Here is a 15,967-nt window from a genome sequence, read left to right as displayed (position 1 = left end):
CCTCATCTGTGTGCCCAGAATGTGCAGAGTTCAGGATGAGTTCAGGTCGGTAAAAGTAGAATTTGTGTCTGGATTACGCCAGGAACACATCACAGAACCAAATGTTCCACTTATGCCCAGGTCATAAACCTTTTTCTTTTATGTGGAACATATACACTTACTATTAGATATCAATGAAACTGCTGAAATCTCTCTAATACAGCAGAAACCAGTCCCTATCTAGAAAAAAACAAATATGCTTAAATGCCCTCATATGCATATTCCATGCTCTAGTGACGAAGAAAGCACCAATCAGTGTTAGAGGAGTGTTTCCTAACAGCCAATCATGAGTGTTGTGCTAGTGCCAATGACCATCATCATCCCATATTAGCATCTGACCCCCCGCAAATGATCCGGCTTTTCCAGGCTGCATATGTTCAGATTTGTGTGAGCACGCCCTTACAGTACGTGGCCTATGTTAGAGCGCATATCCAGGAGCAGACCACCGGAGTCAGGCATATGAACGTCATGGGTGCATACACATTAGCACGTGCAGAGGGATTCCATGCAAGATACGCTACGATGGTATAGTACTCTGTTTAAGCCCCTTAGTGTCAGATGCTGTGTGCAGGAACGGTCTACCCCCATCTGCAGCAGCAGCATATTCAATGGGGGTTTGTCCCACAAATGATCGTTGTGTTTACTTTGCAGACCCCGCTCTGATCTATGATAAGTGTGTGGAGGAAGAGGACGGCTTTCAGGGGGCTCTGAACTTCTTCCCCCCTGGATACAGCACAAAGGCTGTGGAGCCTCAGCTATCAGGTGAGCTGAAGGTTTGCTTCCGCCGTCTTCCATGTGAGCAGCGCCGCTCAGAGGTTCTACATTCATGCTGGAAGCAGGTAGAGTAAATCTAATTATCTTATTATCAGACCCAGTAACTCAGGTAAGTTTTATTTCCAGGTAAAATGCTGGTGTTGGATTATATCCTGGCTGTAACCCGGAGCACAAGCAGCGACAAGGTTGTCCTGGTCTCTAACTACACGCAGACACTGGACTTGTTTGAGAAACTCTGCAGAACAAGGAGGTAATAAAATGCCACCCACTCTCCTCCTTTTCCCTGCTAGCATCCGTTAGTGGACTGCACCTCTGACAATTGTCCGTTCCAAGGGAAAGATGCAAAATGTGTGCACAGTCTGTCTGTACCATGTGTGTACAGTCTCTGTGCCGTGTGTTTTTGTAAAGTTGCTCTATGGTGCGTGAGTGTGTGTACAGACGCCTTGGGCCAGGTATGTGTACAGTTAATCTCTGTGCGGCCAGCGCACTGCAGTTCACACTCTCTGCCCCAGGAACTGTCTGCTCCAAGGGAGAGATGCAAAATGTGTGTGAGTCGCTGTGTGTGTACAGTCTCTGTACAGTGTATACAGCCTGTCTGTACCGTGTGTGTACAGTCACATAATCGCTCTGTGCTTGGTGTGTGTATGTATGTATGTATGTATACTCACTCTGTGTATGTGTGCAGTGCGTGTACAGTCTGGAGGGCCTGTGTGTTCAGTCGCTCTGGGATACCTGTGTGTGTAGTTTGTAACGTGTGTGTGTGTGTGTACAGACGCTCTGTGACGCCCGTGGGCACAGATGCTCTGTGACGCCCGTGGGCACAGACTCTCTGTGACGCCCGTGGGCACAGACTCTCTGTGACGCCCGTGGGCACAGACTCTCTGTGACGCCCGTGGGCACAGACGCTCTGTGATGCCCGTGGGCACAGACGCTCTGTGACGTCCGTGGGCACAGACGATCTGTGACGCATCTGTGGAACCGTGAGCACATTGAGGGACACATGCCAAATAGTTTGAACTTGTTTTATTTGGTATATTTGGAGTTATCCTTCTGTGAACTAACCTTAAGCGATGTCTTTTCTGTCCAGGTATTTGTACTTACGTCTGGATGGAACAATGTCTATTAAGAAGCGAGCAAAGATAGTGGAGAAATTTAACAACCCCTCGGTATGTCCTGTGTGTGATGTTTGGGATGTGGTGCTAGATATAAACCCTTTATGACTGATTCATAAATGTTTGTAAAATATATGGGCACTGGCTACATTCTGTGACTTGTGGGTCAACAGGGGGCGGTCTCCCTAGTAAGAACTAATAATCAGGTGACCCACATGTCATGACTTATTTGGGTCACAATATCAGGCTGGATGTGTCTCAGAATATACAACTGTGATTATTGTGGTATATGGGACCCTGTGGGTGTCTGTCACCCAATCTGGTGCACTGAATCCAGTATACTCCCCTCCTGTGTCACGAAGTGTAAGTACGGTATTCTCCCCTCCTGTGTCACTTAGTGTAAGTACGGTATTCTCCCCTCCTGTGTCACTTAGTGTAAGCACGGTATTCTCCCCTCCTGTGTCACTTAGTGTAAGCACGGTATTCTCCCCTCCTGTGTCACTTAGTGTAAGTACAGTATTCTCCCCTCCTGTGTCACTTAGTGTAAGTACGGTATTCTCCCCTCCTGTGTCACTTAGTGTAAGTACGGTGTTCTCTCCTCCTGTGTCACTTAGTGTAAGTATGGTATTCTCCCCTCCTGTGTCACTTAGTGTAAGTACGGTATTCTCCCCTCCTGTGTCACTTAGTGTAAGTACGGTATTCTCCCCTCCTGTGTCACTTAGTGTAAGTACGGTATTCTCCCCTCCTGTGTCACTTAGTGTAAGTACGGTATTCTCCCCTCCTGTGTCACTTAGCGTAAGTACGGTATTCTCCCCTCCTGTGTCACTTAGTGTAAGTACGGTATTCTCCCCTCCTGTATCACTTAGCGTAAGCACGGTATTCTCCCCTCCTGTGTCACTTAGTGTAAGTACGGTATTCTCTCCTCCTGTGTCACTTAGCGTAAGTACGGTATTCTCCCCTCCTGTGTCACTTAGCGTAAGTACGGTATTCTCCCCTCCTGTGTCACTTAGCGTAAGTACGGTATTCTCCCCTCCTGTGTCACTTAGCGTAAGCACGGTATTCTCCCCTCCTGTGTCACTTAGCGTAAGCACGGTATTCTCCCCTCCTGTGTCACTTAGCGTAAGCACGGTATTCTCCCCTCCTGTGTCACTTAGTGTAAGCACGGTATTCTCCCCTCCTGTGTCACTTAGTGTAAGCACGGTATTCTCCCCTCCTGTGTCACTTAGTGTAAGTATGGTATTCTCCCCTCCTGTGTCACTTAGTGTAAGCACGGTATTCTCCCCTCCTGTGTCACTTAGTGTAAGCACGGTATTCTCCCCTCCTGTGTCACTTAGTGTAAGCACGGTATTCTCCCCTCCTGTGTCACTTAGTGTAAGCACGGTATTCTCCCCTCCTGTGTCACTTAGTGTAAGCACGGTGTTCTCCCCTCCTGTGTCACTTAGTGTAAGCACGGTGTTCTCCCCTCCTGTGTCACTTAGTGTAAGTACGGTATTCTCCCCTCCTGTGTCACTTAGTGTAAGCACGGTATTCTCCCCTCCTGTGTCACTTAGTGTAAGCACGGTATTCTCCCCTCCTGTGTCACTTAGTGTAAGCACGGTATTCTCCCCTCCTGTGTCACTTAGTGTAAGCACGGTATTCTCCCCTCCTGTGTCACTTAGTGTAAGTACGGTATTCTCCCCTCCTGTGTCACTTAGTGTAAGTACGGTATTCTCCCCTCCTGTGTCACTTAGTGTAAGTACGGTATTCTCCCCTCCTGTGTCACTTAGTGTAAGTACGGTATTCTCCCCTCCTGTGTCACTTAGTGTAAGTACGGTATTCTCCCCTCCTGTGTCACTTAGTGTAAGTACGGTATTCTCCCCTCCTGTGTCACTTAGTGTAAGTACGGTATTCTCCCCTCCTGTGTCACTTAGTGTAAGTACGGTATTCTCCCCTCCTGTGTCACTTAGCGTAAGTACGGTAATCTCCCCTCCTGTGTCACTTAGCGTAAGTACGGTATTCTCCCCTCCTGTGTCACTTAGCGTAAGTACGGTGTTCTCCCCTCCTGTGTCACTTAGCGTAAGTACGTGTTCTCTCCTCCTGTGTCACTTAGCGTAAGTACGGTATTCTCCCCTCCTGTGTCACTTAGCGTAAGCACTGTATTCTCCCCTCCTGTGTCACTTAGCGTAAGCACGGTATTCTCCCCTCCTGTGTCACTTAGCGTAAGTACGGTATTCTCCCCTCCTGTGTCACTTAGCGTAAGTACGGTATTCTCCCCTCCTGTGTCACTTAGCGTAAGTACGGTATTCTCCCCTCCTGTGTCACTTAGTGTAAGCGCAGTATTCTCCCCTCCTGTGTCACTTAGCGTAAGCACTGTATTCTCCCCTCCTGTGTCACTTAGCGTAAGTACGGTATTCTCCCCTCCTGTGTCACTTAGTGTAAGTACAGTATGAATATGTGGTGAATAGGTCCTATGCTATCACTGGTATTTATTGTAATCCATCTATTGTGCCAGCTTGTCCTGTCTGCCAGGGTACATGTACTATAATTGAGAATGAGTCCGGCTCCGATCCCATAACTTTATGTGATTTGTTTTTGCCAGAGCCCGGAGTTTGTCTTCATGCTGAGCAGTAAGGCCGGGGGTTGCGGTCTCAATTTGATTGGAGCCAACAGACTGGTGATGTTCGACCCGGACTGGAACCCGGCTAACGATGAGCAGGCAATGGCGCGGGTGTGGCGAGATGGGCAGAAAAAGACCTGTTATATCTACCGGCTGCTCTCGGTAACATCACTGTCTCCTATATCTGATTTACAGCTTATACACCGATCCTTCAGACAACTAGATACTAAAATAAAACTCTTGTGAATAAAATTTGCCTAATTGACGTTGGGCTGAAGATTTTTGCACATTTCTCCAGCCGAGTTGACTTAAGTGTTCCGAGTCCTACCATAAATGCACCATACAAGGGAATGAATTTGCCTGTTCCATAAAGTCAGCAAAATGTGAATTCACAAATAATGCAGAACGGTAAAAGCCGGGAACTAATAACCAGGTGACCCACATGTCAGAGCTTATTTGTGTCACAACATCAGGCTGGATGTGTCTAAGAATATACAACTATGATTATTGTGGTATATGGGACCCTGCGGGTGTCTGTCACCCAATCTGATGTGCTGGATCCAGCTCTGATTCCACATTACAGTAGGATTGGCATAAGCTGTGGCACCATGTTCCTAAGGATGGCGGCAGCATAAGCTTTGGCACCAGTGCTCATACTTAATATATAGAAAAAGCTAATTTTAAGAGTGTAGTAATGGTGAGTGGTCCTAAGTAAATATGGATAGGGTTCATCATAGATGGAGGCTGTGTAAGATGTACAATAAAGCAGCGAGACCTCATTAGTCGGCCACCCTCTGAGTCCACAGCCAAATTAGACCAGGGCAGCACAGTGTCCGTATTTATAGAGCTCTAGTGACACAGTGGGGTAAAACAGCTGCATGTTTTAGCTTTCCCTCCCTCTTAGGGAGATATTACGGCTTCTAAAAACGGGCTGAGAAATGATTTGGTTTATGATTGATGTGAATACAGTATAGTGGAGCTTAGACTGTAAATTGTACTGTCTATGGAACCTGTCACAGAGATTGTCATAAACAGCCATTGTCTAAGGGGAGCCCATCTTATTGGACAGGACCACCTACCATTACTGCACTGAGTGAGGCCTCTTCCTCACTCCCTAGACCTGGGGAACCACATTGAGGTACATCAGGTACTACTGAGTGTGAGTGAGCTGCAGTGAACATGAAGGTTTTGGTTATATATCCATGGTTTTCCTTTTCCAGACTGGGACCATTGAGGAAAAGATCTTCCAGCGCCAGACACACAAAAAGGCACTGAGCAGTTGTGTGGTGGATGAGGAGCAGGACGTGGAGAGACATTTCTCTGTGGGAGAGCTGAAGGAACTCTTCACGCTCAACGAGGACACGACGAGTGACACACACGACAAGTGAGTGCTAGGCCCATTGGGCTATAGACAGCTTTTTGAACAGTGCATTGCATTCAGCCTTTCATACATTCTCATACCGTTCATCCAGGGGATGGAAGAGTAACGCCCCCCCTTCCTGATGGTGACACCGTCTGTCTTCTGCTCACGGCTGATAACCAGTCCTGTATGGTCCCTGGCAGAAAATGTCATTTATACAGATCTTTGTATTGATAACCAGAAATAATTATAAGTTATCATTAGGTCCCCTCCAAAGTCAGCAATTCTAGTTTTCTAACCCCTTTTATAATGTATTCCTTCCAGTACCTTTATTCTTGTAGCTTCTTCTCATTTATTCTTTGTGCTTCTTCCAGTCCTGTGCCCAAAGCTGTGCCCCATATTTAGGGTATAACTAGTATCTTCCACAACAGTAATACTATGTTTGCCCAGACATTTATCTCCCTATTAAATGTATCCAGGATTTTATGCTCCTTTTGCATTTCACATCTCCAGTTCCCCAATAATATCACACTGAGGGCCGGATTCAAAGTTGGGAATAAACACATTTCGCATGCAATTTAAATGCATCCCTCGCTAGATTCTTAGAATTGTGGCCCCTTGGGGCAAGTGTTATCAGCAGGAGGGGTGTGTACAGGCAGGTGTAGCTCTATGACTGATTATGCAATCTAATGAAATCTGACCATGTCCCTGATGCGATCAGACTGATTTATCTGAGATAAATGGAGATTGTACTTGTGCACACATTATACAATCCTCTATCAGATCATACAATTCTCAGATCTGACAGATTTGTACAATGTGTACCCAGCTAGGAGCGGTATGTTTTGCTAATATCTTTTGCCGGTACCTAGGGAACTGATGTAAAGATATGTGAATGATGATACCAGTAGTACTATCTAGCATCTGATTGCATAATGATCCCTCTGTCTATTTATGTTTCCGTTTTGATTACTGCAATAAAGACTGAGAACGTGAACCCATCTTGAAATTTCTTTTTCTGGCTGCTGGGGACTCCTTAGACCTATTCTGTCTTCGGCCTGGGTTAAAAAGTTGTTAAATGGTCAGAATAGCTTTCTGAGCGCCTTCCCTCTGGCAGATCAAGGGCAGAACATTCGACCATTGCGGATAATGGAGGCATCCCGGTACTTAGGCAATTCAGCCTTGGATGCTTGCCTTAGTGCGGCCAATATTTTCACATCAATTGTAGCAGCCCGATGGACTCTCTGGCTCAATGCATGGAAGGTTGCCCTGCAATCCAAGATAATTCTAAAGTACATTCTGTACACAGACAATGTCCTCTTTTTGACCCGGACCTGGACAAAATTATCAGTCAGGCCACTTAATGGTCCAAAATTGAAAGGTCCTAGGTTTTGGTGACTTTATCCTTCCAGTAAATCCAGATTAGTTTCTCTTATTAATTACTTCTCCACTCCCTGCGGAGGTCATCAAAAGGGATGACAGGCTTGTTCAGATAAAAGAATAGGAGCCACATCTCCTGAAAAACACTTACCATGACGCACATTCTATTTCAACCGATCAATCAAGTTTTCTGCCAATTTTTAACATCAAACACCTGAACTTTCATCTTCGAGGCAGTACTTTTTAAGATAGTCTCTTAGATCAGTAATAAACAGCATGGAAGTGAATAGATCTCTGGTGCCCATAGATATAAGGAATGCATATTCATATGTCCCAATCTGGAAAGGCCAATAGCGTCTTCTCCAATTTGCTGCCCAACCTCAGCATTATCAATTTTATGTCCTTCCTTTCAGGCTAGCAGCAATGTCAAGGGGCTTTAAGAAAAATGATGGTGGTTCTAACCAGAGGTGTTAGTCATCCCTTATCTCTGTCTCTTCTCTGGGTTCCATATACAGTTGACTTCCCAGATTTTACAGTCTCATAGTTGGCTCGCTTGGAGGGAAATCTAAGGAAATATAGGAACATTATAGTCAATGCACACACACTTGTTGGAAGATTTATGCAGAGATATTTTCTTTCTTGTCTGTTCGGATAATCGAAAGAATGCGTTTGTGGGCTTTTTTAAGTTTTATCTGCAAAATGCCAAAATGATTGTTTATATATTATGCAGTAAATCAGGCAATTACCCAGTTATTGGCAAAACTGCCCATTAATTGTATAGTGTGTACCTAGTTTAACTGAAAGACAAGATTCTCTAATTACAGAGAATAATGAGGTTTTTGTTGGCTTTCAGATAATCTCTGGGCCCGATTCAGAGTCACTTGCTAGGATGCGTTCGCACGCAGCCTGCCGATATTTGCATTTTGCGCATGCATATGCAGTGCGTGAACTAGTCCATGTGATCGCAAAGCGCTTGCTGCGCATAGCCACCTCGCCAGAATGAGTGACGGGTTGGACGAAGGAAACGGGGGAGTGGTGGGGCGAACGCAGGCGTGCCTGAGTGTCTCAACGCCTTTTCAGAGGCGTGCATAATTAAGACGCAGCGTCATAGTACACATCACATGGTTGTTTTACACTGAAGTGCTTGCAGTAGGGTATGTTCAACCACAAGTGCTGCGTTCGCTTCCGATGGTACTGGATGTTACCGATGGTTGCATACACATCCTGGAGATGACGTGCATAAGTGGGCATCTTAAGACAGGCTTGTGGGCGTCTGCATACACAGCGCGACCGTACTCCAAGACCTAGTGGGCATGCTAATGCCTTCTGCGCGATCACGGATTTGCATACTTTCGCTGCGTGCAAACGCATCTAGCGAACGGGTCTGAATCGAGCCCTCTGTGCGTCTAAGCATAAAAGTCCTAGGACAGATGGTATCAGTCTTCGAGGCGGTTTAATGAGTTCATGATGACTCTACGAGGTTCCAGATAAAACAAATCACACTTTAGGCTATCCAGACCATTTTATCAGGTTGTCCTTGAAGATGCAATTGTCATTTCTTTGGTGGCTGAGGACCAACAGCCTCAGTAGAGGTAGTCTGTTCTCTTTAGGGATTATGGCAAAGTCAAAGATACAATTAATGTTCTGGATTTAAACCCTTTTGCAAAAGTGGAGCTTTTTTCTAACCGGAAAGCCAACAAAGATTAAATTCAACAGTGCCACAACGTTGGCACACATCAACTACCGGGAAAGCACATAGAACTCACTGGCGATGAAGAAAGTTCAGAGATCATGCTCTGGTTGCAACTAAGAGTTCCGCCCATCTTAGTGGAGGTCTTCACATTGGATACCTGAGTCAGACTTTCTCAACAGTAATGTTCTACATCCAGGATAATGGTGCCTTCATCGAGAGGTATGGCCCCTACACACTAGACAATATTTTTAATGTTATGGCTGTTTCCGACGCATCGGAATGACAAATCGTTCAAATAGTCAAGTGTGTACGCAATATGCGCGCTCCCGCGGCTTCGTACGTCGCATCTTCAGATCTTTTGTACATGCAGGAAGATCTGTCAATCTCGTTAACAATTTCCCCCAGTTCGTGCAGTGTGAATACACTACCAGGCGATATGGTTACATTATATCGGTAACGATCTAACCACCTAACAATATAAGATATACCGTTTGGTCGTTTGTTAGATTGCACAGTGTGTATGCACAAGATCGTTTGCCCGGGAGTTCAAGGGAAATCTTTGACTACATCGCATCTTTTGCAAGGTGTCTAGTGTGTACCTAGCTGTGATGTTTTTCAAACAATAGTAGCAAATTGAGGTCAGTCAGATGTCAATATGACAACATCTCGCTTACCACAAATAGCCCGCTATTGCACAAGGACAAGAGACCTGAATGTGTTTCTAGGAGACGCAATGTCTGTTGTTTGGAATTTCCATCTTGTTATCCTAATCCCTCCTGTAGCAGTGCCAGCAAGAATTCTAACCAATAGGAAAACAGGGAAGCTGTTCCGGCAATTCCTGCCAAGAATATTGGGCTAGTTAGAAATTCTTATACTGGCACGTTCATCGTGGCATTTTCCACCAAGAGGGGAAACTACTAAGCCAAGTATCTGTTTTTTTTATCAGGATTTACCTCAATTGTTTTTACCACAAGGCTATTAAAGCCATGATACTCCATACTAAAGATCACTCGAAAGCCATTGTTGGCATAGAACTGCCATAGAACATGGGATCTTTCTATATCTTGATGTAAACAGAAGGGAATCTTAACCCCTTATTTTAAACTTGCCAGGTTTGTGGCTTAGACGTTTTTTTTTTGTTTTTTTTCATTAGTAAATACTGACGTGGGTTTCAGATGTGACCTAACCAGGACATAGAGCATTCCTAAGCTAATTCTGGATGGATTGGCAAATACAGATTATTCCTTTTTACTCTAATGGTGCGTACACACTGGGGGATATTACTGAGCGATTGCACGATTACAACATCGTAATCGTGCAATCACTCAGTAATCGTGCACAAATCGTGCACTATAATGATGGAAATAACCAGCGATGCGCGCTCCCGCTGGTCGTGTCCGACATTGTGCTGCATGTTCAGGTGATGGACAATCTTTCGATTACGACATATTGTGCATGCTCAAGGATGAGGGAGGGTGTCTACACTGAGCGACTGATCGTTCAGTGTAGGCACTACAGGGGATCAGACACTACGGTACGATTACAATTTCGTAATCGTACTGTCTTTCCTGATCGCCCAGTGTGTACGCACCTTTTAGATGTTGTCAGGGTGCTAGATCTTAGGAGAGAAAGGTTCTCCTAGTCCTCTCTTGGTGCCTTGCAGCCAAACAAAAGATTGTAAGATTCATTAAATAGGGACAGATAAACCTGTTTAGTGAAATTGTGAGAGCACGTTCCACAAAGGTCTGTGCGTGGCATGTGGCCTTGGCAGGATAATTGTGCCTGTTGGCTATCTTGTGTTTTTGTCCAAAGATGATCATTTTGGATGAAAAGTTTTGCGCACAGCAACTTGAAAGTGCTCCTCACCATATATGGTGCTTTGGAAACTCCCGATGGTTACAGTGTCTTCCAATGGATGCGAGATGAAAAGGGGATATTTGTACTCTGATTAAATCCCTTTCTTGGGTTACACTGAAAACCTTAATTTTTGCTCTGGTTTAGTGATTTGTTTGACTTAAATTACCTGCTGTTATGGTGCATACACACGGTCAGATTTTCTGTCAGATCTGAATGAAAACTATTTTAAAAATTGTTCATATCTTAAAGAAAATCTGACATGTGAGTCTGCAACAATGAACGATGCGCATTCCTGCTTGTCGGATAACGATATCTGACATCTGATGTGTTTTGCAGTCAGATTTGGACGATTCCATTAATTTTAATACAGTCTAAAATCGTTGGTAAAACCGTTCATCTGACAGATCTGACCGAGTGTATGCACCATTAGGGTAACGTGTCCTTGTAGTCTCTCCTTCTATGCCCTCTTGAGTTATGTCTTGATCTCTCGTGTATTGAAGCTTTGTTAGAAAATATAACTGACAAGATCCAGCTGGGAGATATAGAAGGGGGAGAGCTCAGATTAATTGCTTTAGTTCCTATAGCCACATCTACACCCATGATTCCACAATTCACCATTAGGACTTGACTTAACTGTTTGTCTTTAACTTAAGATACTATTTCTCAGTCTACAAGCTTCATTGCTCCTCTGAGCTGATCAAACTGTCTTCATCTAACACACATAGATTGTGTGGCTCCTTTACAAAACCTTTAATTGAAACTGAAGGGAATGTTACATTGGTGTGATCACTATTCCTTAAATGCCCCCTAGCAGGTTAATTGAAAAGTCTGCTCTCCAACACTAACTATATACAGTGTAGTAGGCAATCTCTCATTCTTGGTCGATAAAATATCTCATTATAAATATCACAATGCAGCTGCTTAACACAGTAATCGCTACCAAAATTTAGGTTGGTTGCCATGTTTCTGGACTATAACGAGCAGTTTGTATTAGGCAGTGCCAAGTCTAACAAAGCCCCCTGGAGTGGGTCCTCTTATCATTTGGGAAATAGACCAAATTACTTTTTTTAGACCTAGGGGTAAATTTACAAAAGTTACTTTTTAGAAATGAAGATGTTGCCCATAGCAACCAATCAGATTCTAGTTAACATTTAACTAGCACCTTCTAGAAGATAATGGCTAGAATCTGATTGGTTGCTATGGGCAACATCTCCACTTCTAAAAACTCACTTTAGTAAATATACCCCCTAATGAAATTTTTGCCTCATTACGGATTTTGCTGCAAAATGTCACACATCCTCTTCCTTACTAACGACACCGCGGGACTAGCTGACCCCTTCTCCATTCATTAGCATTTATACCTGCTATCCCCCTATTGGGCTCCTGTCATTTTAGGAGAGATGTATTAAACCTTGTAATGATGAAGTGGAGATGTTTCCCACAGCAACCAATCAGATTCCAGCTATCATTTTATAGATTATATCTGATAAGTGATAGGTAGAATTTGTTGCTGTGGGAAACACCTCCCACCTGTCCTCTTTAGACGGTTGATACATCTCCCCCTTTATCTGTAATGTGTCTGAGCACGGCATTGTAGGCCCTTATGCCTGGTGATGTGACTTATTGAATCTGATCCCCTTTCATTCTTTTCCCCTTTAGGTTCAGATGTCGTCGCTGCGTGAATGGGCGTCAGGTCCGCCCTCCCCCTGATAACACTGACTGCACGTCTGATCTCTCTCAGTGGAACCACTGTGCCGATAAGCGCGGCTTACAGGACCAGGTGCTGAACGCGGCTTGGGATGCTGCGGTTACGTTTACATTTCACCACCGCTCCCATGAAGAACAGAGGGGGGTCCTATAGCTGTTCAGTAACTGTTAGAAGGGATCAGGGAGCCACGTGACAAGAAAATAACATCTCCGTCTTTGGAGGTGGGAGGACAAAGTGATAACACAGGACGGCAGGAAACCAGCTGCTAATCTCCAGCTGCCACCTAGTGGAAATATTTCCGTGCTTGTATGACTGATTTGTGGGTTACCAGGAATATTTGCTGCTGTGTGAGATGTTTACGTCCAATTCTCCTCAGTGATCTGATACTAAAGATATTGATGATGGAGGATATAACTGTGCTGCCTCATGTTATAATGTGGACACTAAGTAACCTGCTTCCTGCAGTGTGGTCACATGTTCTATTAATATAATATAGGATATCCTGACACCCTGGAGTGTTTGCATAATTTTCTGCATGAGAAAATACTGATATTGCTGCGGCAGAGACTGTTTTGTTTTCTAATTCCAAACCCTAAATTAAAATTCCCCCCCCCCAAAAAAAATCTACAAATATGTATGTTGTGTGTGTGATTTACTAAGCATGCTAAAGGTGGTCCTGTGTAATCCTGCAAGCCTACAATGGGAGGTCAACCGAGGACCCTACACCACATTTAGGGCCTGATTCAGACCTGCTTGCTCCCAGAATATGCAAATTCAGATAAATGACGTCAAGGCAGGCGATCGCACGGCATAAGCACGCCCACTATATCTTGGCGTGCGATCGCTTTGTGTATGCAGACGCCCACCAGCCTGTCTTTAGCTGCCCCTACCGTACGTCATCTCCAGGAAGTATATACAACCATCGGTACATCGGGTTCCATTGAAACTGACCGCAGCGCTTGTGGTTGACTGTACCCTACCGCAAGCACTTCAGTATATAATTCAACCAGGTGATGTGTACTATGACGCTGCCTGTTAAATATGCACGCCTCTGAAACGGCGTTGAAACACTCAGGCACCCTTGTTCGCACCTCCACTCCCCCATTACTACTGCCCTGCCCCTGTTACCACCCACAAACGGCCTCTCCTGTCACTCATTCCACTGGGCTGTCTTTGTTGGGCGAGCAAGCGTTTCCCGATCGCTCGGACTAGTTAGCGCACTGCAATGCATGCGCAATTGCATAACATCGGCCAGGAACGATCGAGCGGCTGCTTGCAAACGGGTCTGAATCGGGCCCTTAGTCCATAAGCCAGTAGATGGAAGAGATGGTGCACTGCCTGTGTATATTATCAGCAATGATGTCCTGTCCATCTCTAATACCATATACAGTCAGGTGCATAAATATTGGGACATTGACAGAATTTTCATATATTGGCCTCTATTCACCACCACAATGGCTTTGAAATGAAACAACCAAGATGTGCTTTAACTGCAGACTTTCAGATTTTATTTGAGGGTAATTACATCCAAATCAGGTGAACGGTGTAGGAATTACAACGGTTTCTATATGTGCCTCCCACTTTTTAAGGGGCCAAAAGTAATGGGACAAACTAAACAATCCTAAATCTAACTTTCATTTTTTAGTACTTTGTTGCAAATCCTTTGCAGGCAATTACAGCCTGAAGTCTGGAACGCATAGACATCACCAGACGCTGGGTTTCATTCCTGGTGATGCTCTGCCAGGCCTCTACTGCAAATGTCTTCAGTTCCTGCTTGTTCTTGGGGCATTTTCCCTTCAGTTTTGTCTTCATCAAGTGAAATGCATGCTCAATCGGATTCAGGTCAGGGGATTGACTTGGCCATTGCATAACATTCCACTTTTTAGCCTTAAAAAACTCTTTGGTTGCTTTTGCAGTATGCTTCGGGTCATTGTCCATCTGCACTGTGAAGCGCCGTCCAATGAGTTCTGAAGCATTTGACTGAATATGAGCATATAATATTGCCCGAAACACTTCAGAATTCATTCTGCTGCTTTTGTCAGCAGTCACATCATCAATAAATACAAGGGAACCAGTTCCATTGGCAGCCATACATGCCCATGCCATGACACATACCACCTCATCAGTGAAGAATGGCGGTGGTAGTTTTGGATCATGAGCAGTTCCTTTCCTTCTCCATACTCTTCTCTTCCCATCACTCTGGTACAAGTTGATCTTTGTCTCATCTGTCCATAGGATGTTGTTCGAGAACTGTAATGGCTTTTTTAGATGTTGTTTGGTAAACTCTAATCTGGTCTTCCTGTTTTGGAGGCTCACCAATCGTTTACATCTTGTGGTGAACCCTCTATATTCACTCTTGTGAAGTCTTCTCTTGATTGTGGACTTTGACACATAAACACCTACCTCCTGGAGAGTGTTCTTGATTTGGCCAACTGTTGTGAAGGGGTTTTTCTTCACCAGGGAAATAATTCTTCTGTCATCCACCACAGTTGTTATCCATGGTCTTCCGGGTCTTTTGGTGTTGCTGAGCTCTCCGGTGCATTCTTTCTTTTTAAGAATGTTCCAAACAGTTGATTTGGCCACACCTAATGTTTTTGCTATCTCTCTGATGGGTTTGTTTTGATTTTTCAGCCTAATGATGGCTGGCTTCACTGATAGTGACAGCTCTTTGGATCTCATATTGAGAGTCGACAACAACTGATTCCAAATGCAAATGTCACACCTAGAATCAACTCCAGACCTTTTACCTGCTTAATTGATAATGAAATAATGAGGGAATAGCCCACACCTGTCCATGAATAGCTTTTGAGTTTATAGTCCCATTACTTTTGGCCCCTTTAAAAAGTGGGAGGTACATATAGAAACCGTTGTAAATCCTACACCGTTCACCTGATTTGGATGTAATTACCCTGAAATTAAATCTGAAAGTCTGCAGTTAAAGCACATCTTGTTTGTTTCATTTCAAAGCCATTGTGGTGGTGAATAGAGGCCAAAATATGAAAATTCTGTCAATGTCCCAATATTTATGGACCTGACTGTATGCCATGTGTCCCTAAGTCCAAACGTCTAAGCTACAGACCAGTCCTGGGTACAACTGGCCAACAAGTGACCCCTAGGCTTGTGAGCTGGGTGCAGTAGGCAGTCATTTCTCCATTTCTTTGGGTGACGGTGACCGCAGGGTTCAGGATTGATATACTGCATACTGGGAGCAGTAGCGCAAAGCGTATGTATCGGCCGTACTATATTCATTGCTTTTTATTCTAATTGTTAAAGCTTTCCCTCTTTACATAAATAACTTTTGTGCTTTGGAACCACACGATTGGACGGGAATGCAATTCTTTCTTAAGCGACTAGCAGCACTAAATAGCGACTATTGGGTATCAATAGGGATAAAAAAAAAAATATAGGGAACACACTTCTAAACTAGCCAAATTAAATTCAGAGGGGT

At 44.4% G+C, this 15,967-nt stretch overlaps 1 protein-coding gene across 1 annotated transcript in view; it reads left to right on the top strand.

Annotated features, from left to right (window-relative positions):
• Positions 1-13,150, top strand: part of RAD54L (RAD54 like) — a 59,018-nt gene extending 45,868 nt beyond the window's left edge. The window contains exons 13-18 of the mRNA XM_088471627.1: positions 691-801; positions 940-1,063; positions 1,901-1,979; positions 4,504-4,683; positions 5,742-5,905; positions 12,471-13,150. Of these exons, the coding sequence (XP_088327753.1) occupies positions 691-801; positions 940-1,063; positions 1,901-1,979; positions 4,504-4,683; positions 5,742-5,905; positions 12,471-12,672 (860 nt within the window). The 3' untranslated portion in view covers positions 12,673-13,150. The remainder of the gene's footprint in view (positions 1-690; positions 802-939; positions 1,064-1,900; positions 1,980-4,503; positions 4,684-5,741; positions 5,906-12,470) is intronic.
• Positions 13,151-15,967: the final 2,817 nt, after the last annotated feature.

The sequence above is a fragment of the Taudactylus pleione genome, unplaced genomic scaffold (genome assembly GCF_031769625.1).
Source record: "Taudactylus pleione unplaced genomic scaffold, aTauple2 ptg000115l, whole genome shotgun sequence".
In the NCBI taxonomy this organism is placed as follows: domain Eukaryota; kingdom Metazoa; phylum Chordata; class Amphibia; order Anura; family Myobatrachidae; genus Taudactylus; species Taudactylus pleione.
The sequence above is the reverse complement of the archived record's forward strand: the minus strand, read 5'-3'. Positions and strand labels throughout refer to the sequence as shown.